The 24956-nt window shown below is 37.5% G+C and overlaps 1 protein-coding gene across 1 annotated transcript in view; it reads right to left on the reverse strand.

The window, feature by feature from the left end:
• LOC149773784 (ATP-dependent zinc metalloprotease YME1 homolog) overlaps window positions 1-24956 on the reverse strand; it is an 85757-nt gene that overhangs the window by 41440 nt on the left and 19361 nt on the right. The window contains exons 5-8 of the mRNA XM_089946006.1: window positions 21741-21832; window positions 16920-17163; window positions 10821-10915; window positions 4909-4999 (exon numbers count right to left, since the gene is read on the reverse strand). Of these exons, the coding sequence (XP_089802132.1) occupies window positions 4909-4999; window positions 10821-10915; window positions 16920-17163; window positions 21741-21832 (522 nt within the window). The remainder of the gene's footprint in view (window positions 1-4908; window positions 5000-10820; window positions 10916-16919; window positions 17164-21740; window positions 21833-24956) is intronic.

Below are 24956 nucleotides of genomic sequence, written 5' to 3' on the forward strand. Positions count from 1 at the left end.
GCCAGCAGTCATTTGCATTCTGTATGACTCAATGCCTGCAGTCATAAACAATCTGTATGACTCAATGCCTGCAGTCGTATGCATTCTGTATGACTCAATACGAGCAGTCATTTGCATTCTGTATGACTCAATGCCAGCAGTCATATGCATTCTGTATGACTCAATGCCTGCAGTCATATGCAATCTGTATGACTCAATGCCAGCAGTCATTTGCATTCTGTATGACTCAATGTCAGCAGTCATATGCATTCTGTGGGAATCAATGCCAGCAGTCATTTGCATTCTGTAGGACTCAATGCCAGCAGTCATATGCATTCTGTAGGACACAATGCCAGCAGTCATATGCATTCTGTAGGACTCAATGCCAGCAGTCATATGCGTTCTGTAGGACTCAATGCCAGCAGTCATATGCATTCTGTAGGTCTCAATGCCAGCAGTCATATGCAATCTGTATGACTCAATGCTTGCAGTCATATGCATTCTGTATGGTTTCTAGGACATCCGCTGACTGTAAAATATTCTGGCAAAAATGCAAACCATGGTATCTCCTACTTTTGAAATTGAGACACTTTACGTGTCCATCTTTTTCTAACACCTCTTACTTTCGGGTGCCAAGGAAGGGTTGCCTTCCAAGGAAGAAAATTCACCAACAAATCATTAAAAGCACTTAAGCTTGGAACTTTTTCAAGTTTGTCGAGTACCCTGTTAAAGGTTTCAGTTGAGTAGGATGATGTCACTGGTGAGTAGGTTATCTTTCATTTTGTGTCTGGTCAATTCTTGGATGAACACAAGTACTACAGACCATAGAGCAGGCACTTCAGATGGCAACTATTAACTTATTGTATGATAATGCTGGACAATTAATGTGCCAAATTGTCTGCAATGATCAAACAGCCAGATTAGGAAAGAATTATAGATGAAGTATACTTCTAAACAAAGCTCTGAAGGGCCACTCAGACTTGTGAGAAGGTATGAAGAGGTCAATATTCACAAGGCCTATTGTCAAAGTGGACAGTATATGCAAGGCCTCTTGTCAAAGAGGACTGACCACGCACAAGCTAAGTAGTTGTTTTTGTTCTAGGGTTTAACGCCATTTTTCAGCACAAGATAGGCTATACATGGCGGCCAGTATAACTGGTGGAGGAAGAACCCTGGAAAACCCAGGGAAGAACCACCGACCCACGAGAAGCTACTGGCAGGCTTTCCCACGTACCCACGCAGACAGAAGTGAGATGACAGTGATCCAGAACGGTGAGCGCTTTAGACCACTCGAGCTAAGTAGTAAATGGTGACTGATGGGATTTGGCTCCAGTCCCTCTATCCAAGGGAAGACCACTCTTGTCTGAATTCCATCTTAATAAACAGACTACACCTCTCCATTGGTAACTCGCGCACATCGGGGTCCAAAAACATCGACCGCACAGTAAGTGAGGCACAAGTTATCGAGGGACCTATAAAAAAGTCAAAACCAGTAAAGAGATCGACGTAAAGGCAAAAGGGGGAGGGGGAGGTTATATTGTTGGATAGTCAATTTATAATCATGCTGAGATTAACTGTGAATAAATATCTCTTCATAATGGTGTACTTTATTTTTTCCTCATAGAGCAACATTAATTTCAGGATAAATTACAGTATATTGAGATCATCAAAAACATTATTCCACATGGCTTCTGTTCGCTGAACAAGTGTACCACTTCACACACTGTGTACTACATCACTAATTTGTGTGTTGAATTGGATAAATTCTAGTTTTATTGTTTGATCCAAATTAGATGGGATTTTTTTTTTAATACAAAAGATCGACACTCTTTTCGCTAAACATTGTTGATCGAACGAACGATAGATAGATTTGATTGTGGGAGAAGTAAAATGAAGAAAGAAAAAAAATCACAAGGGTTAATCATTACCAACATGAATTTAATGGGTCTACAAATTTAAAACAACATAAATTTCAACACCATAATACTTGCTGTTTGTGACACACTTGACAAATATAACTTCACATTTTGAAAAAATCAGTTAATTTTTGTGTGTTACTCCTTGATTTCTCTGCTGACGAGCAAATTCCCGCAGATTTCTGATCTGTATGATCTTTACATGATTGGTAATATATACTTTAATGATGTTAAGTACATAAGAATGTGAAACCATTTTCGACTGGTCAAATAAAATGAATTTTAATAACGGTAGTGACCACAAGAACTTATGCTCAGATATGCATGCCTTTGAATTTTTTCTTTGTACCTCCCTTGCTTGATTTGATACAAAGACATATTCAAAGTGATAAAACAACACGTCTCTTTTGATTTTTTAATGCAACAAACACTTCCCCAAGTTGCTGATCAAAACAAAGCCATCATGTAATTAGGTTCTCACAGAAGTACTCACAGGTTTTGATGTGATGATCGATTGACTCTTTTCATGTTTTCATAGAACAGAATATGTTGCAATTATAATGTTTAAACTGAAATGGAATTAAAGGATTGGAACGTAACTTTCACATAGCAAGACATTTAATTGGTGTTTATTTCATTCTCTGTTGCCACCTGTTAGCATTTACCAGAAGTTTTCACTGATCGCTATTTCACCAGACTGTTTATTTACAGTGTATTGACAACTATTTATCATTAAAAAAACTTACATAATATGTGACATCTTATTTAGAACTTGCAAATTTCACAATATGGATTCTATCTTTACAGGCATCAATCACCATTTTTGATGATAAAACGAGCGATGTATCAAGGTTTAATTTACCAATTCTTATCATAATTTTTCACTTTCAGCATATTTTAAAGATATTTAAAATATATTTTGTTTGGAAAAAATCGGGAGCCATGCCACACACCACGTTACAAGCGGGATTGCAAGTTACCAAGGGAGTGGTGTACTACTAATTTGGTTGCTATAACAAACTATAAGATGTGTGAACATCTTTGTTATCTTAAGACAAGTAACTAATGGGTGATAACAAAACATGCCACCAGCTACTAATAGTTAAAGAGTACAGATAAATGAAAAAGCGAAATTACTGTTTTCAAAATTGGCCCCATGAAGAATGTGGAGAAGTTCCATGATTTTTGTACTTTTGGCTACTTTCAATAACAATTTTTTTCTCCAGGATTTACCATGACCGGGAACCTTGTTGATTCATACTGCCCTTAAATTAAATCAAGGAAAGCAAATCATGAAGACCTTAAATGGTTAATAAGTCCCATGACTTGAGACAATAATCTACAACAAATACGATGAATGCTTTGTTCATTTCCAATAAAACTAAAGTGAAAAACATTGAATAATAATGGTGATTCTTTGCTCTTCCAGTGCCATTATATTCATACATATGGATATATCTTTACCTTATTTTATATACAGGAATACATGACATCTACACCCCATTGATCTTGTTCAAGCTTCACATGCTAAAACACCCAATTGTAATGGACACCTTGCCATAAAAAGCATTTAGTACAAGGCTAAAGTAATTCCTTCAGCAAGGAACAACTGTAATGGACACCTTGCCATAAAAAGTACTTAGCACAAGGCTAAAGTAATTCCTTCAACAAGGAACAACTGTAACGTTAGGCCTCTAATGGGGTTCTCCAAACCAGAATACAAGAACCAACCCCTATTCTCCTTCCATAACTGCCAAACTTCCAGGCTCACAATTAGTGAAAATAGGGATAAAAAGTTGTGAATTTGGACATAAATTAGTGAAAAATACCATGACCATAACTCCATCCACTCTATATCAAAATCGCAATATAAAACTAAAACACTATATAATATGCAGAAATATTTATTTATCAAGACATGATACTGTGGCAGACTTGAACTTCCTCAACTGCTTGATCGTAAATTTGTTTTCTAAACAGTTCAGACTTCTTGCCTGCTGGTCAATCTTGCCGACTAAAATTGCTGACAAATTTTCTGCAGCTAAGGAGGCCCTAAAGTCTGTCTTATTTTTCCTCACTAGAGAAAATACTCTTTCACTGTCACTGTTGCTGTGAGGAATGCACAGGAGCTGCAGCATTTTCGGTTCTTCCACAGGAAAATTTGGAAGCGATGTTCAAGTCCAGGAATATTTGTCGGAACAAATGTTTAGCATGGTCTCCAGCTGATAAAGGTAGATTGTGTTTGACAAGAAAACTCACAAAAAAAGCTTCAGTGTTGGTAGCTTGCAGGTCTTCCGCAGGTAGCTTAAAATATTCCAGAACTGAAATCTGTGAATTCTTAATTTTCCCAACTTCTACATGTTTTTTGTTTTTTTCCTCACATTGTCTCTGTGACCATGCCCAATACTACAATTTGGGGCACACTGAGTGCAAAAAGCATGATGTATATCAATGTTTAATGGCAGAATGTACGGCCAATTTTTTATATATTCCAAACTAAACTTCACTTTTTGAGCAATACATTTCTTTTTCCTTGGTGGTGAAGACATTTTCAAGATTTTACATGCGATGCTGAACAGTAAATCAAATCAGTGTTGGTGATGCATGCGCGAAGCAAAATTCTGGTAAGGCCTCAGTTTCTCTCAAAAGCATTTGTAAAACTACTCTTATACATATAGATTAAAATAGGCTACAATGCTTGCTACCAGGCCAACTGTACTACTCAGCTGTAGTTCTACTAATATAGCGACCAGCAGTACCAGACCATTTCGGCAACTGCGAATATCACGACTAGCACTTAATGGGAAATCAGCTATTTTATTAAAGATTTAAAATAATTTAGAATTGGAGAATTCGTAATTTTTGGCTTGTGGCGAATTGCTGAAAGAGTCGTGAAATTCACGCCAAATTCGTGAGGGTTGGCAGCTATGTCATTCTACTCCCATGTTCATCACACCGTATGGAAAAAAGACCCTTCATCAATGCTGGCTCTGAAATAGATTTAAATAATCACCTTTTGGAAGTTTAGCACCCAACGCCTTGAACCTCTTTGGATCTCTCAAATACTGCACAACTTCTTCTAGCTCCTGTTTTGGTTCATCAACCTAAATAATGAAATTGAAATTAACGATAAACATTTATTACTTACAGTCACTGGCACACATACCTTTTCCCATTAGCCAAGTTTCATTACAACTAAGAAACAATTTTGTTAACTGTGATGAATCTCTTCTTTGTATAATAATCATGCCTTTAATATAGAAGAGTTACCTCCCTTGTCTTATCTTGACACACCTATGCATAAATGTATGAATCGAATAAGCCTACAATAAAAATCTTTAAACTTAATATTATCTTAATGGATCATTTAAAGCCCACACAGTGAAAATTATCTGCTGAATATTCAATACATATCTGCAATGGTGGATCAGAGTTCCAAGGAATTTCAGCAGTATCAGCTTGTACAGTATTGGCACCAAGCTTCAGTTACTGCTATCATCAGTGACAGAGGAGTTCAAGGTGACTAAGGCCAGGCAGGTGATAATGTTAAAAGAAAGTGCAAATGAGAAGGCAAGAGAAGCACCAGTGGAGATATGGACATGTAGAAAGTGGATCGCAGCAAAAACAGTTGAACAGGCAGAATCCAGACTGAGACACAGTGATGTGATGGGCACAGTAGCAACAGGAAGGTTGCAACAGGAAAGTCTGAAAAAATCTACATGGCAAATACAAAAGAGAGGCATTGTTGTTGTTGTTGGGTTTAACGCCATTTTTCAGCACAAAATAGGCTATACATGGTGGCCAGTATAACTGGTGGAGGAAGAACCCTGGAAAACCCCGGTAAGAACCACCGACCCACGAGAAGCTACTGGCAAGCTTTCTCATGTACCAACGTTAGCAGAGCCTGAGGCTCGAACCCACGCAGACAGCGGTGAGATGGCAGTGATCTGGAACAGTGAGCACTTTAGACCACTTGGCCACTTGGGGCCCCAACAACTACATACTGCATGTCATTGTCCAGAAAGAAGTATGTCTTGCAGAATAGGATTACAGGCAAGGTTAAGCCATCAATATGAAAATGCAGGGGGATTGGCGGGAAGCTGCATTCCAGGAAACTGTTTGGAGCAACATCTTGATAGCTGATGCTCAGTGTATGATGCTCTCATTTCAATCTTCAAGACATCGGGACAAACTGATGACCCAAACAGTAAACTTTGTGGGAGACTTGCAAAGTTATAGCATGTTCTGCCATCCTGTTATAAAGCTCTGACAAAAGGTCATTATCGTTGGCGCCATAACAACATGCTTGCTGAGAGTACTGCCAGTATGGATATAGCCAGAAGAAAGAAACATCAAGTGTAAAGTGTTCCCAGATTCATTAGCTTTGTGAGAAACACTGAGACACAAATGCAAAAGACTGAAGCCAGAGGCATCTTGATAACGATGTAGGATTGGGAAATGCAAGCAGGTACAAAAGAATAGCTGAAGTTCTGAAGGGACATCTGTAACACATACAGACTTGACACTGTACTGCAGTCAGGAGGTACATTTGGTACTGAGAGTGCCATGGTAAGCTAGAATGGAGGAGACCCATGAAAGGAAATTGGCCACGTCAGCCATTCATCCATGAGTGTCAACAGAAGGGAATGAAGTCATGGAATCTATGGTGGAAATAGGATGCCGAGGCTTTGCAGGAAAAGACATTGTGGCATGCCTTGGGGTCATTAGGATCACAGGAATTTAGTCACCAAGAATGGCAAACAGGCCAAGGAAGCCTCACACTGGATTTGGCAGAAGAGAGAAGCAATGGAAAAAGTAATCCATTCTGGGCAGAGCTTGATCAGTTGAACCAGAGCACCCCTGAAAAATGTTATGGATCAACACAGAAAGGAAAGGGAATGCCTACTGGATGGTGGAACTGGCTGCAGTGCAGAACTTCATTCATATGTACTGGAACTTCAGTGTGTGTTTATGTGTGTGTGTGTGTGTCTGTGCTTTAGAAATTTGCAGTTACAGACAGGTAATGAATATTCCAATTTTGAAGTTCAAATTTACCATAGAAAACAACTGTTCCCATCATTTACCATAAAGCATGTTTACTCTCATATGTTTCTGCCAAAAAGTAAATGCTCCACTGTAATTTATGTTATTTCAATGAGAGAAAGAATGAAAGACACATAAAAGTGGATAATTAAAGGTAGCCATGATAGCATGCTCATTTCCCAAAGTACAAAAATTCCACAGAATTATGTCTTGATTGCTCTGCCTTGATAAAATCCAGCAATAAAAGTAGGTTACTTAACTTACATTTGCCTGTGGTGTCTCATGACTGTAGTGAGCAGTACCCTCCAACAAGAGTATACCTATAGTGTTTCATGACTGTAGTGAGTAGCATCCTCCAACATGAGTATACCCATAATGTTTCAAGACTAGTGAGTAGTACCATCCAACAAGAGTATACCCATAGTGTTTCATGACTGTAGTGAGTAGCACCCTCCAACAAGAGTATACCTATAGTGTTTCATTACTGTAGTGAGTAGCATCCTCCAACAAGAGTATACCCATAGTGTTTCATGGCTGTAGTGAGTAGCACCCTCCAACAAGAGTATACCTATAGTGTTTCATGACTGTAGTGAGTAACACCCTCCAAGAAGAGTATACCCATAGTGTTTCATGACTGTAGTGAGTAGTACCCTCCAATAAGAGTATACCTATAGTGTTTCATGACTGTAGTGAGTAGCACCCTCCAATAAGAGTATACCTATTGTGTTTCATGGCTGTAGTGTGTAGCACCCTCCAACAAGAGTATACCCATAGTGTTTCATGACTGTAGTGAGTAGTACCCTCCAACAAGAGTATACCTATACTGTTTTATGACTGTAGTGAGAAGTACCCTCCAACATGAGTATACCTATTGTGTTTGATGGCTGTAGTGAGTAGTACCCTCCAACAAGAGTATACCTATAGTGTTTCACTACTGTAAGTACAACAGTGCCAAAAGAATATACCCATAGTGTTTCACTACTGTATGTACAACAGTGCCAAAAGAATATACCCATAGTGTTTCACTACTGTATGTACAACAGTGCCAAAAGAATATACCCATAGTGTTTCACTACTGTAAGTACAACAGTGCCAAAAGAATATACCCATAGTGTTTTATGGCTGTATGTACAACAGTGCCAAAAGAATATACCCATAGTGTTTTATGGCTGTATGTACAACAGTGCCAAAAGAATATACCCATAGTGTTTTATGGCTGTATGTACAACAGTGCCAAAAGAATATACCCATAGTGTTTTATGGCTGTATGTACAACAGTGCCAAAAGAATATACCCATAGTGTTTTATGGCTGTATGTACAACAGTGCCAAAAGAATATACCCATAGTGTTTCACTACTGTAAGTACAACAGTGCCAAAAGAATATACCCATAGTGTTTTATGGCTGTATGTACAACAGTGCCAAAAGAATATACCCATAGTGTTTTATGGCTGTATGTACAACAGTGCCAAAAGAATATACCCATAGTGTTTTATGGCTGTATGTACAACATTGCCCAAAGAATATACCCATAGTGTTTTATGGCTGTATGTACAACATTGCCCAAAGAATATACCCATAGTGTTTTATGGCTGTATGTACAACAGTGCCAAAAGAATATACCCATAGTGATTTATGGCTGTATGTACAACAGTGCCAAAAGAATATACCCATAGTGTTTCACTACTGTAAGTACAACAGTGCCAAAAGAATATACCCATAGTGTTTTATGGCTGTATGTACAACAGTGCCAAAAGAATATACCCATAGTGTTTTATGGCTGTATGTACAACAGTGCCAAAAGAATATACCCATAGTGTTTTATGGCTGTATGTACAACATTGCCCAAAGAATATACCCATAGTGTTTTATGGCTGTATGTACAACATTGCCCAAAGAATATACCCATAGTGTTTTATGGCTGTATGTACAACAGTGCCAAAAGAATATACCCATAGTGTTTTATGGCTGTATGTACAACAGTGCCAAAAGAATATACCCATAGTGATTTATGGCTGTATGTTGTTGTTGTTGTTGTTGTGGGGTTTAACACCATTTTTCAGCACACGATAGGCTATACATGGCAGCCAGTATTAATGGTGGAGGAAGAACCCAGGAAAACCCCGGAAAGAACCACTGACCCACGAGAAGCTACTGGCAAGCTTTCTCACATGCTCACATTGGCTGAATCTTAGACTCGAACCGCCGCAGACAGAGGTGAGATGGCAGTGATCCGTAACGAAGAGCGCTTTAGACCACTCGGCCACTCGGGGCCCCATGGCTGTATGTACAACAGTGCCAAAAGAATATACCCATAGTGTTTTATGGCTGTATGTACAACAGTGCCAAAAGAATATACCCATAGTGTTTTATGACTGTATGTACAACATTGCCCAAACAACTTTGTCAGAAATGTATTCTGCATACACAAACTGCACATGGGAAATTTTTTATACAAAATGGCAACCTTACAATTTCCGTGTTGCAGGGGTCAGGTGGGTTGCTTATTAAAGAACAATAATGAAAGCTAAAGTTATTGTTTTGATGTATTCTTATAATGACCATCTGTACATCTTGGGGTCTTTCTGCTACTGAATTCAATCACTCTAAGTATCAGCACAGTTAAAATGATCAATCAATCAAAACATTTTTCCACTTAGCAGCTGGCTGAAGTAAGACTGTCTTTCAATTTACTGCCCAGCTACTGAGTTATGTTTAGCACTACATGTGTGCTTGTGGTTTTAGTAATTTATATATTGATATATAAATTGTAACAGTGTAACTGCAGAATGGTAATGATTCTTGGAAAGTTTAAAATTTTCTATTCTCAAAAAAAGGGGAGGAGTGTTTATTAGAATGGGGCATTATTTGGGAATAAAGTTTTCTCCCTCTGTCTTAATCTCTCTCTCCCTCCCCCTCTCAATCCCATTCTCCATCTCCCAAAACCTTTGGACACATTTATATTAGCTGTGCTTTAAGCTTGTAATGCTTTAGACTTTGATCCACAGCGTACCAATATTTCCTATTCATACTGATTCAAAAATTGTTAATGATGAGTCAAAGGCCCCCAACCCTGGCACTATAAACGGGTCTACAGTAATAAAAAAAAGAAACAAAAATAAGTTTTATCTCACTCATTTCAAATGAACATCCAAAATTTGGTTGATATAATGATTTTAAATTCTAAGTTTGATCAAAATCAGATTGGAGATGTGGTCTCCTGGGTGGTAAGAAGCTCAGCCAATCAGACGCAAAATAACCTCATGAATATGCATGGTCTCTATCATTATCAAAGTCATACAAGACCTGGAGAAGCTCAGCCAATCAGATGCAAGATAACCTCATGAACATGCATGGTCTCTATTATTATCATAGTCATACAAGACCTGTAGAAGCTCAGCCAATCAGACACAAGATAACCTCATGAACATGCATGATTCTTTATCATTATCATAGTCATATGAGACCTTGATAACAGAAGGCTATTTCCAAGACTGATCGAAATAAGATAAGGAATATAACTGCCAAAGTTGTAACAAATCTGGCCAACCTGATGCAAGATCACCTCATTAATATGCAATGTTTGACACTTCCAAGATCTTGTTAATTTAAGCCCATATCCCAAGTTTGATCAAAATCAGATTGGAAATATGGCCTTCAGAGTGGTGACAAGCAACTGTTGATGGACAAAAAACAAACACAAGGCTATACCATAATTTCATTTGGCTAAACAGCCTGGTGAGCTAAAAAGAAATACCTTGTCCAATAATGTCCATCCACTTTTAATGATAGAAACAATGAAACAAACAACAGCATACACTATTATTAAATGAAAATAAATCTGTTGCTGTCTGGAGACAAGTTTTAATGATGAATACTTACACCTAAGACATCTTTAAATGTGACATTGATATCCTCTGCATTTATTTCAAACTTCTCCGAAGACAGGATACCCACTCCACCAATACGACCTATACCTGAAAAAAGAAAGTTATGCTGAGCACAATCTCACCAGAAAACCCTGCCATGATGACACTCCCATTCCCTCAACAGTTTTAAACAAAATGGAGCCACCAAGAAAAAGTGACACCTTTGTCTAGCAGGATACACAAAATAACTACATTGTAAATTTCCTAATCCTGGCCTCATTTTAATTATGACCATTCAGAATTCATGAATTGCAAGGTTAAGTACATGTAAACTCTGTTACCTTTGGACTTCCACTGATCCCTCAGGTTGCATGTTGGATCATAACAATGACCCTGCATCAACCGACAGCCAATCAGATTACATCACATGCACAGACAATGAAATTGACAGCCAATCAGATTACATCACATGTACAGACAATGAAATTGACAGCCAATCAGATTACATCACATGCAGACAGACACTGAAATTGACAGCAAATCAGATTACATCTATCACCTGTAGACAATGAAAGCAACAGCCAATCAGATTACATCACATGCAGACAAACACTGAAAGTGACAGCCAATCAGATTACATCACATGTACAGACAATGAAACCAACAGCCAATTAGATTACATCACATGCAGACAGACACTAAAAGTGATAGCAAATTAGATTACAACACCTGTAGACAATGAAAGCAACAGCCAATCATATTACATCACATGTAAACAAACACTGAAAGTGACAGCCAATCAGATCACATCATATGTACAGTAAAAGGAAACCAACAGCCTATCAGATTTCATCATATGTAAACATATACTGAAAGTGAAAGTGAATTGTATTACATCCAACAGATGTAGACAATGAAAGAAACATCGAATCAGATTACATCATACAAATGTAGACAGCTATTGAAAGTGATAGCCAATCAGATTACATCTACCACCTGTAGACAATGAAACCAAAAGCCCATCAGATTTTATCTATCACATTTACACAATGTGAGTGGTACTGTACAACTTCATATTTTACATAGGGTAAGATTTTTAAAGAAAAAGAATTTCCCAGGTTTTCATCACTGCTTATACTGGCTATTTAAAAGAGACCTTGCATATCTTAGGTTATGTTAAAAGAACTTTTAATTCTCTTTATTTTGGTGTATGACTGGATTGTGTTATATGGATTAAGGAGTATACAGCTTGGCCTTACTTCAAATGTACACCTATCAACAGACTTTATTTTGTTGTATGACTGGATTGTGTTATATGGGTTAAGGAGTATACAGCTTGGCCTTACTTCACATGTACACCTGTCAACAGACTGCTGGCTCTTCATGGTCATTTTCACTTCCACTAACATCAAAAGTAAATTATAAAAAAAGCACCAACAATTTTTTTTTACATTTTATATCATTCATTGCACTTTCAGAAGCTGGTACTGTCTAGTCTGGTAAAATGTATTTTCCCCTTTTTATAACTGCTATAGATAGTGTGCTTTAGACTAACTCAGGCTGAGTTTTTGAGCAAATGTGAGCAGTAATTTTGGTCAGCTGTTTGCTTAGATAATGTACAATTTCCACAAGTACAACAGCCACAGTACATGAAATTAACATACGGTATGCCAACATTATCTCCATTGTGCATGTTGCAAATGCAAACAACTTCACCTTACACCTGTCACTCTCTTGGAAGTTCATATCTGTAGAATGCCCCAAAGTGACAACCAATCAGATTACATTTATCACATGTACACAGACAATGAAAGCAAAATCCAATCAGATTAAATCACATGTACACAATGAAATGCCTAATGCAGATTGAGCATGATTGTCAAATCTGGATGTGCTACTATCATTATCCATAACAGTGTCTTGCAATGGAAACAGTTTACTGTAGCTACAAAATGAGATATCAAGAATACCTTAACTCAGCGGTTCCCAAAGTGGGTGGTTCCGCTTCCTGTGGGGTACCAAGGGGGGAGCTGGATAAGGTAGGGGCACTGAGGGTAACCAAGGGGGCGGTGGCCCAAAAAAGTTTGGGAACCACTGCCTTCACCTTTCAAATTTAACAAGAGTGTTCCAAAAGGTACTAACACTCTAATGGCCAAAACGTATTTCTAGAAATCCAAGACCATTTCTTCTCTTTACCTGCTAAGTACAATAAATATCTCTAATAATATAAGGAAACTCCAACATAACAAAACCTTCTCACAAAACTAAGATGCTGACAAGATACCTTAAATGTTGTACAAAATTCTTTATCATGGCCCCAGACCTAGAACCTGATATCACTGACAGAAGATCACCGAACCTGTATGTTACAATATTGATGCTAAGTTTGGCTAAGCCTGTGAGTAACATGTATTGGGGTTAAAATGAAGTTATCATTCAAGTAGTCTTCAGATAATATCCACAAATGGGATACATTAAATAAATCAACTTCTACTTGTGTCTGTTATCTTGCTTACAGACCAGAAAATCTAAATTCCAGATTCAAGACCATTGACCTTACAATCAATGTCAATGTGCTGACCAGCAACTTCTCAACTGGAACTAAATACAAAATCACAATTCACAAATACAAAGTCACAATTCACAAATACAAAGTCACAATTCACAGTGTTTGTAAGCTCAGCAAAGTAAAAAATACAAGCAATAACCTTGAAGTTGACCAAAAGATCAAAAATGTCTGGACACCGTTTACATTCAGAAACAGTTAAACATTGCAACCATGTTTTACTGAAAATCTATTGACTATTCATGCAAGAGAAATGGTGAGAAGATTTTAAAGCTGGTGATGGTGCTATGAGTGCCATTTCACTAGAACTAGCTACATGTGTCTAAAAACAGATGAGGGGGTAGCAAGATTTTCAAAATGGCCATTGCAGCAGCCATGCTGGATGTCTCTGGGGCACCACTTTCATTTAAGTCCAACCTGACATCATAAGAAATCTCCCAGTGACAAATCAGTGTTAATATGACCATCTGTGTGAGCAGAAATAAGACAATTTTCTAGATGGCCAACATGCCCATCATGCTTTGGGACAAGTAGTACCATTTTCACCCACCAGACATCATATGAAGTTGGAACAAATAGTACCATTTTCATCCACTAGATATATGAAGTTGGGACAAATAGTACCATTTTCACCCACTAGACATCATATTAAGTCGGGACAAATAATACCATTTTCACCCACTAGACATCATATGAAGTCTGTGAAAACTACCCATAGACTTAAACATCTGTTCAAGAACAGTAGCACTATGGTTTTCAATATGGCCGCCATAATCAATACCTTATGTAGTGTCTGATGGGCACCATTTTTACTTAGAACCAACCAGATATCATAAAATGTTCTGGAGAAGTAATAGAAAGAATTTTTTGCAGACGAATGCCATGGCAGCAATATTATATGGAAGAGTTGCATTATTTTTATTTAAGACCAATCAGGCATCATAAAAAAATCTTTTAAGGATAGACACAAAATCATTTTCTAGTGAAAACAAATCTGTGCTAATGGACACCAATGATAGATGTAATGCAAACAGTGGAAGTTCAAATGTAAATGATATCTCGTACATAGGACAAAACTTAATTTCAATATCAACATTTCGGATCTTCCTCTGTCACCACTTTGTGGTGAATTAACGTATCTTACAGACTTTATCTTTTAAGACTTAAAAAAACTATGTAATACCCAACAGTGTACAGTGTAGCATAGACCTGACTACTAATGTAACATCTGGACAGAGGTGTTAAAATTCAATGCAAAAGCATTAAGTACAGTGTAGCATAGGCCTGGCTACTCAGGTAAGATCTGGATAGGTGTCACAATTCAATGTAACACCCTCAGTACAGTGTAACTTAGGTATGACTACTCATATAATGTCTGGATAGAGGTGTCACAATTCAGTACAACATCCTACAGTACACTGTAGCCAAGGCCTGGTTACTTGTATTTAGATAAAGGTGTCACAATTCATTTCAACATCCTACAGTACAGTGTAGCCTAGGCCTGGTTACTCGTATCTGAATAAAGGTGTCATAATTCAGTACAACATGCTACAGTACAGTGTAGCCAAGGCCTGGTTACTTGTATTCAGATAAAGGTGTCACAATTCATTTCAACATCCTACAGTACAGTGTAGCCTAGGCCCGGTTACTCATATCTGAATAAAGGTGTCACAATTCATTTCAACATGCTACAGTACAGTGTAGCCTAGGCCTGGTTACTCATATCTGAATAAAGGTGTCATAATTCAGTACAACATGCTACAGTACAGTGTAGCCTAGGCCCGGTTACTCATATCTGAATAAAGGTGTCACAATTCATTTCAACATCCTACAGTACAGTGTAGCCAGGCCTGGTTACTCATATCTGAATAAAGTTGTCATAATTCAATACAAAATTCTTCAGTACAGAGTAGACTAGGCCCAGCAACTCGTATCTAGATAAAGGTGTCAGAATCCACTCAAACACCATACAGTACAGTCTGGATTAGACCTGGTTATCCATATACTGTCTGAATAGTGGTATCACAACTCAAGTGTAACACCAGTGTAGTACAGGACAGAATACACAAAATAATATCTGGATTGAGCACTAAAAAATCAATGAAATATAAATGCATAAAATTCAAAAGACAAACTTAATTTATAATAATTGTAACTACAAGTGTAAAATACAGCTTTAAAGTATTTCGCAGCAAATTTTTTTTCTTATTTCATTTCACCAAGACAAAGATTATAAATATGAAGCCAACTGTATGATGTCATCAGATCCACGGCAGATGTTTCTTATGTCTTCCTCAATAAGGACAATGCCACTGCTTGTTAGAGGTGAAAGGTCAGTGTAAAGAACCTGATTCTGAATCATCACAATAAATGGCTTTGATCAACAAAATTTAACAGCATCTTGAAAATAGTCAATTTTCAAATCTATTCTTCAAATTCACATTATCAGGCTGACCAGTCCTAACACTAACCTCTTAACCCTTTACCTCATGCAAGCGTCTTTGGACGCATCTACTCCATTCGCATGGAAGCGCCTTTTGACGCCTCTACTCCATTCGCATGGGAACGCCTTTTGACACCTGCTGTAAACATCAGCCATTTTGAGCTGGTTTTGTAGCACCACCTTCAGGGAAAACCCCCTATTAGATACTACATTCATTTCTGCGAATGACAATTACGTCAGATCACATGGTCACTGGCTATGCACTGGTCGATATCTGCTATTTAAAATAACTGGGTCGTAATCTCCACTCTCCAAAATGGCGTTCAGTACTCACGAAGTTTTCAAGATTAGAATCACAACTATGAAAGATTCAATAACTTAGGTAAAGGCTCTGATATTGATGTAGGCAACAATTAGTTTTTATAAATTATCAAATTCAGATGACTAAGTGATGTAGACACAGACAAAAAACTTGTAAATTTCGAGCATGAGAAATGGCAGCTACGGTTGGTGATGCGGCCTCAGTGACATGACGGTAAACGAGTTCTCTCAAGATTTTAAAGCATATAAAAAATTCTTCCATGAAATCTTATTACACAGCTATAATAATCAGACTTTATTCTTAAATTTTTCCACATATAATAGATGTGTACCAAAAATGTAAAATGTTAAAATTGCTGTTAAATGTAACATACACTACACTGCTTAACAGTTAACAGGCAGGCCTATGTGTATGGAGTCGAATAGGTAACAGGTGTTCTATTTATAGCGCGCTTCACTTTGTAACTATGCTCTATGAGGTAACAGATTTATGCTGAGCATGAAGCGAGGCAGCTGCTAGTACCACTGATACAAGTCTTTGGTATGACTCGGCTGGGGTTGGAACCCATGACCACCTGCATCCAAGGTGGACGCTCGAACCACTAGGCCACCGAAATGGTGATACATGTCACAACAGTAGTAATACATAATAGGGATATGTATCATATTAGAGCTAATAAAGATCCCTTGACAGTACATAATTTAATAGGATCTAAGATAAATGGCAACCATCCTGACATAAAGAAAACATAGATTTATACTGTGAGAAAACTGTAGCTTACCAGATGTTGTATCAGTGAGAATTCTGTACAAGTACACCAGAAAAAAAACAATAAGAAAGATCCTTAGGTATTCTCTCCATTTTGACTTCGGAGGAACATTTGGACGATTGGCCTGATAACCTTCAGCAAAAGCCAACTGCAGCTTCTCCCTGAATTCTGGGTTATTTTCATATTCTTTGTAAAATTTCTCCATATTATTTCCTGATGCGCTTTTATCTTTACCCAGTCCAACGTAATCAAATATCTGTTTTAAAGAAGAAGAAAATGAATGAAAAGTACACAAAAACATGAAGTGACAATTTTACCTGTAGAGGAAAGAATGTGTGGTAAGATAAACAGGCAGAGTAAATCTAATATACCACCGGTCCCCCCCAACACACACCTGCACACACACACACTGCAGTAGCTTGGTTGGAACCGACAACTTGTGCTGTCAAAAGTCAACAATTTAGACGTACCGTGTTACCTGTCCTCACACTTCTCTCAACCGTGTTACTTATTTAATCAACTCCAGTTCCACACTCCACAGCAACAATATCAGGCATTCATCACCTTTCAGAAATCCAGTTCCAAACTCCACAGCAACAATATCAGGCATTCATCACCTTTCAGAAATCCAGTTCCAAACTCCACAGCAACAATATCAGGCATTCATCACCTTTCAGAAATCCAGTTCCAAACTCCACAGCAACAATATCAGGCATTCATCACCTTTCAGAAATCCAGTTCCAAACTCCACAGCAACAATATCAGGCATTCATCACCTTTCAGAAATCCAGTTCCAAACTCCACAGCAACAATATCAGGCATTCATCACCTTTCAGAAATTCAGGTTCAAACTCCACAACAACATCAGGCATTCATCAACTTTCAGAAATCAAGTTCCAAACTCCATAACAACAATATCAGGCATTCATCAACTTTCAGAAATCCAGTTCCAAACTTCACAAAAACAATATCAGGCATTCATTAACTTTCAGAAATCAAGTTCCAAACTCCACAACAACAATATCAGGCATTCATCAACTTTCGGAAATCCAGTTCCAAACTCCACAAAAACAATATCAGGCAATCATCAACTTTCATGACCACCAGTTAAAACAGACAACTGTATTAAGGTGGATTAAAGACAGAAAAAAGAATTAAACCAGATTCTTAGTGTCTGCACTACTCTGACAGTAAATATGTCAAAACTCTAACAGTTCACTACACACAAAAATTAAAATCTAATCATATTTCTTTTGCTTCATACAAAACTATCCTGGAATTTTTTCAAACATTCACTCACTCACAGGACTAATTAAACTAGAGTTTTATTGTTATTCTGCCAAGACTCACTGACAGGACTAATTAAACTAGAGTTTTCTGGTTATTCTGCCAAGACTCACTCACAGGACTAATTAAACTAGAGTTTTCTGGTTATTCTGCCAAGACTCACTCACAGGACTAATTAAACTAGAGTTTTATGACTATTCTACCAACACTCACTTTATAGGACTAACTAAACTAGAGTTTTATTGTTATTCTGCCAAGACTCATTGACAGGACTAATTAAACTAGAGTTTTCTGGTTATTCTGCCAAGACTCACTCACAGGACTAATTAAACTAGAGTTTTCTGGTTATTCTGCCAAGACTCACTCACAGGACTAATTAAACTAGAGTTTTAGGGTTATTCTACCAACACTCACTCACAGGACTAATTAAACTATAGCTTTATTGTTATTCTGCCAAGACTCACTCACAACTCTAATTAAACTAGAGTTTTATGGTTATTCTGCCAAGACTCAACCAAAGGACTAACTAAACTAGAGTTCATGGTTATTCTGCCAACACACACAGGACTAATTAAACAATTAGAGTTTTATGACTATTCTGCCAAGTTTCACTTTATAAGACTAACTAAACTATAGTTTTATGGTTATTCTGCTAAGACTCACTCACAGGAATAATTAACTAGAGTTTTGGGGTTATTCTGCCAAGACTGTGTGTGATTTGGACTTTTAACGTAGCTTTAACAATTTTTCAGTCATATCGCCACGATGTCTGCAGTGTGGCAGTTTATAGTGATGTCTAGCTCTGGAGTAGCATGATGTCCCACCCAGTCAGATTATCCTGACACCAGGCTGACCAGTCCTAACACTAACCTCTTAACGCTGAGCAGCAAACAAGGCAGCTGTTAGTACCATTTTTGTAAGTCTTTGGTATGACTTGGCTGGGGTTCGAATCCACAACCTTCCGCATCCGAGGCAGATGCTCTAATCACTAGGCCACCGGAGAGATTCTCTGCCAAGACTCACTCACTAGACTAACTAAACTAGAGTTTTATTGTTATTCTGCCAAGACTCACTCACAGGACAAATTAAACTAGAGTTTTATGGTTATTCTGCTACACTCGCTCACAGGACTTTTTGTTATTGTTGTTGTTTTAGGGTTTAACGCCATTTTTCAGCACAAGATAGGCTATACATGGCAGCCAGTATAACTGGTGGAGGAAGAACCCTGGAAAATCCAGAGAAGAACCACCTACCCACAAGAAGCTACTGGCAAGCTTTCTCACGTACTATGCCCGAGACTCGAACCCATGCAGACAGGGGTGAGATGATAGTGATCTGGAACAGTGAGCACTTTAGACCACTCAGCCACTTGGGGCCCCCTCACAGGACTAATTCGACTTGAGTTTTAGGGTTATTCTGCCAAGACTCACTCACATCTCTAATTAAACTAGAGTTTATTGTTATTCTGCCAAGATTCAACCAAAGGAGTAATTAAACTAGAGTTTTATGGTTATTCTGCCAAGACTCACTAATTGGACTAATTAAATTAAGAGTCTTAAAAGTATACACTCATAATCCCATTTGAAATTGTTCATAAGGGTGACAGTTTAAATTCTCCTTTAAGATGAAATGTTAAAGTGTTCATTAGGGTGACATTTTATCCGTTGGAATAAAAACGTACATAAAATTGACCCATACCAGAGCTCCATATATGAAATATATAAACTGGGTATTTTACACCATTTTTTCAACAAATGAAGTTTTTATAAACACTGTAAGGTATTTTGTGTAGACTACAAAATATAAACATATGATACAAGACAGGTCGTAATCATCAAAACATTCATCATGCCTCCTAGAAATGCATCCAGCAGCTTAGTTCAGAGTGTGTATAACTCTATTTTAATGTTGTTATTGTTGTTGTTGTAGGGTTTAACGCCATTTTTCAGCACATAACAGGCTATACATGGCGGCCAGTATAAATGGTGGAGGAAGAACCCTGAAACACCCAGAGGAAGAACCACCAACCCATGAGAAGCTACAGGCAGGCTTTCTCACATACCCACATTAGCCGAGCATGAGACTCAAACCCATGCAGACAGAGGTGATATGACAGTGATCCAGAACGGTGAGCACTTTAGACCACTCGGCCACTTGGCCCCCCCCCCATTTGAATGTTAACACAGTGTTAACAAGTATTATAAAAAAAAAAACACAGAACATTCCTCACTTGTCTAGATACCTGAGTTTCCATTGATCAAATGAGCCATCATTATACATTAGTAGTGCTTATCACAGGAGAAATATGCTAACAACTTTGGACTAAAGGCTTAAAACATAATTATTCTCCATAAACTGAACTAAAAAATATTTCTTTGTGTTCTGTGTCATTTTATTTGCTTAAACTATGCATATACACCGTTTATAAAGCACTCTGTATGTAATTAATATTATTACTTTGCATTTAATCTTTTCCCAAACTATCAGCATTTTAGACTTCACTAGGAAAATATTCAATTTTTTTAATGTAAAAACCTGGGGAGTCAGCAACTATGGTATGTAACAGATTTAGTCAGCTACCATGGTCTTGAACAGCTATGAGTCATCTACCATGGTCTGTAACTGCGACAATAGTCTGTATCAACCAGTCAACTACCATGGTCAGCAACAACCTAGGTCACCTACCATGGTCTGCAAGAGCTAGAGTCAGCAAATATAGTCTGTAACAGTCTTAGCTACAATGGTCTTTAACAGCTCAAGTCAGCTAACATGGTCTTGAACAGCTATGAGTCATCTACCATGGTCTGTAACTGCGACAATAGTCTGTATCAACCAGTCAACTACCACGATCAGCAACAGCCTAGGTCACCTACCATGGTCTGCAAGAGTTTAAGTCAGCAAATATAGTCTGTAACAGCCTTAGCTACTATGGTCTTTAACAGCTCAAGTCAGCTAACATGGTCTGTAACAGATCGAGTCAGTGACTATGGTCTGTAACAACCACAGTCATGAACCATGGTCTATAACAGCCTAGGTCAGCTACTATGGTCTTCAACAGCATGAGATAGCCCAAGACAGATACCACGGTCTGTAACAGGCCCACTCACCTGCCATGGTCTGTAACAGCCCAAGTCAACTACCATGGTCTATAACAGCCTGGGTCAACTACCATTGTCTGTAAAAGTCAGTTAACATGGTCTATAACAGCCTGGGTCAACTACCATTGTCTGTAAAAGTCAGTTAACATGGTCTATAACAGCCTGGGTCAACTACCATTGTCTGTAAAAGTCAGTTAACATGGTCTGTCCCAAGACATGCCATTTTTTTTTTCAAATTCCCTAGGCATGATATCATCTTCATGTGTTGCTGAGTCACCAAAAAATAAAAAGACATTTTCTACATGTCATACTTCCTCCCTTCAAATACTGCAGATGAAAAAGGCAGAAATGCTGCTAACTAGGAAAAACAGCGGACTGTAACTGCAAAAAAAAATTATTTAAAATTTACTGATTACAGTGGAAATAATTTTCTAATATGAAGACTTACTGATTTAGCTGAAATCTTTTTGGAATTTCTTTTACCTATGCCTGTTGAACGGTCAGCTCGTTCAGTCTTGAACCCCCTTCTCTGTTGTAAAACTGAAAATAAAATGTAGATATAAAGCTTTAAAGCTGAAACTTTATTACTGAGGGAAAAAAGTGTAGCAACTAATTGGTTAATGTGCCTTACTTGTAACTTGAAAGTTCCAAGTTCAAATCCTGCCCAGACCAGGCCAGGTTGGCCACCACAGTGCATTTATGGCATGGTTTGAAAATCATCCACCCATATTGATGAGTTGAGGCTGAGAAGTGGCTTATTTGATTGGACAAGTACTATTTTAAGCAGATTCAGAATCATGTAGAGTTCAGGACGAGTCAAATTGATGTAGGACTAGTATTAATTCCAAATCTCTTGCCTTCAGGACAAGTAGCCAACTGAAAGTACTGTGAGCCCTGTCTGGCCATGGCACTTATTCCAACTGTCACAACCTGAAAGTATTGTGAGCCCAGTCTGGCCATGGCACTTATTCCTATAGTCACAACCTGATACACCTTTCAATATTGTTATTATGGGTTGAACTGATGACAAAACATCAAAAACTTGCACCATGTCTACTGAAACCCAAGATTCCATGAAAAGGTGGTCCTTTTAATACAGTAAACTGCAAAACAGTTTCACATGCCACCACCAGAAATCAAACCTGGCACTACAGAGGTAGACCTACCAACCCTAAAAAGTCTTTCTCAGTAAGAAAGTCAATATTTTTCCAGAATTCAGACCAATTTTCAGTAAGGATTAAATGTATAAAAAGTACCATGCTATCATCAACTTGGAAAATATACATGTGAAAGTTTACAAGTGTCATCTGATGCAGAGAAGGCATTATGTTTGAATGAAATGTTTACAAGTGTCATCTGATACAGAGAAGGTATTATGTTCAACTGAAATGTTTACAAGTGTAACCTGATGCAGTGAAGGCATTATGTTCAACTGAAATGTTTACAAGTGTCATCTGATGCAGTGAAAGCATTATGTTTAACTGAAAAGTTTACAATCTGATGCAGTGAAGACATTATGTTCAACTGAACTGAATACAAGTGTAACCTGATTCAGAGAAATCAGTATGTTCAAATGGAAATTTACAAGTGTCATCTGATGCAGTGAAGGTATTATGTTCAACTGAAATGTTTACAAGTGTTATCTGATGCAGAGAAGGCATTATGTTCAACTTAAATGTTTACAAGTCTAACCTGATGCAGTGAAGGCATTATGTTTAACTGAAAATTTACAAGTGTCATCTGATGCAGTGATGGCATCATGTTTAACTGAAAGGTTTACAAGTGTCATTTGATGCAGTGAAAGCATTATGTTTAACTAAAAAATTTACAAATGTCATCTGATGCAGTGAAGGCATTGTTTAACTGAAAATTTACAAGTATCATCTAATACAGTGAAGACATGATGTTCAACTGAAAAGTTTACAAGTTTCATCTGATACAGTGAAGGCATTATGTTTAACTGAAAAGTTTACAAGTGTCATCTGATACAGTGAAGGCATGATGTTTAACTGAAAATGAACAAGTTTCATCTGATACAGTGAAGGCTTTATGTTTAACTGAAAATGAACAAGTGTCATCTGATACAGTGAAGTCATTATGTTTAACTGAAAAGTTTACAAGTGTCATCTGATACAGTGAAGGCTTTATGTTTAACTGAAAAGTTTACAAGTTTCATCTGATACAGTGAAGGCTTTATGTTTAACTGAAAAGTTTACAAGTGTCATCTGATACAGTGAAGGCTTTATGTTTAACTGAAAATGAACAAGTTTCATCTGATACAGTGAAGGCATTATGTTTAACTGAAAAGTTTACAAGTGTCATCTGATACAGTGAAGGCTTTATGTTTAACTGAAAAGTTTACAAGTGTCATCTGATACAGTGAAGGCTTATGTTTAACTGAAAAGTTTACAAGTTTCATCTGATACAGTGAAGGCTTTATGTTTAACTGAAAAGTTTACAAGTGTCATCTGATACAGTGAAGGCTTTATGTTTAACTGAAAATGAACAAGTTTCATCTGATACAGTGAAGGCATTATGTTTAACTGAAAAGTTTACAAGTGTCATCTGATACAGTGAAGGCTTTATGTTTAACTGAAAAGTTTACAAGTGTCATCTGATACAGTGAAGGCTTTATGTTTAACTGAAAATGAACAAGTTTCATCTGATACAGTGAAGGCATTATGTTTAACTGAAAAGTTTACAAGTGTCATCTGATACAGTGAAGGCTTTATGTTTAACTGAAAAGTTTACAAGTGTCATCTGATACAGTGAAGGCTTTATGTTTAACTGAAAAGTTTACAAGTTTCATCTGATACAGTGAAGGCTTTATGTTTAACTGAAAAGTTTACAAGTGTCATCTGATACAGTGAAGGCTTTATATTTAACTGAAAATGAAAAAGTTTCATCTGATACAGTGAAGGCATTATGTTTAACTGAAAAGTTTACAAGTGTCATCTGATACAGTGAAGGCTTTATGTTTAACTGAAAAGTTTACAAGTGTCATCTGATACAGTGAAGGCTTTATGTTTAACTGAAAATGAACAAGTTTCATCTGATACAGTGAAGGCATTATGTTTAACTGAAAAGTTTACAAGTGTCATCTGATACAGTGAAGGCTTTATGTTTAACTGAAAAGTTTACAAGTGTCATCTGATACAGTGAAGGCTTTATGTTTAACTGAAAATGAACAAGTTTCATCTGATACAGTGAAGGCATTATGTTTAACTGAAAATGAACAAGTTTCATCTGATACAGTGAAGGCATTATGTTTAACTGAAAAGTTTACAAGTGTCATCTGATACAGTGAAGGCATTATGTTTAACTGAAAAGTTTACAAGTGTCATCTGATACAGTGAAGGCATTATGTTTAACTGAAAAAAGTTTTTCAAGTACACTTTAGCTTTATGACCTCCAGTTCAGTTTCAGATTGTGCAAATCCAGACCTGCCAACCCTAACAAGCCTATCTCAGAATGTGCAAATCCAGACCTGTCAACCCTAACAAGCCTACCTCAGAATGTGCAAATCCAGACCTGCCAACCCTAACAAGCCTATCTCAGAATGTGCAAATCCAGACCTGTCAACCCTAACAAGCCTACCTCAGAATGTGCAAATCCAGACCTGCCAACCCTAACAAGCCTATCTCCAGTTCAGTTTCAGAATGTG

This window comes from Sinohyriopsis cumingii, unplaced genomic scaffold, assembly GCF_028554795.1.
Source record: "Sinohyriopsis cumingii isolate HCF-2022 unplaced genomic scaffold, ASM2855479v2 utg000555l, whole genome shotgun sequence".
Lineage (NCBI taxonomy): Eukaryota > Metazoa > Mollusca > Bivalvia > Unionida > Unionidae > Sinohyriopsis > Sinohyriopsis cumingii.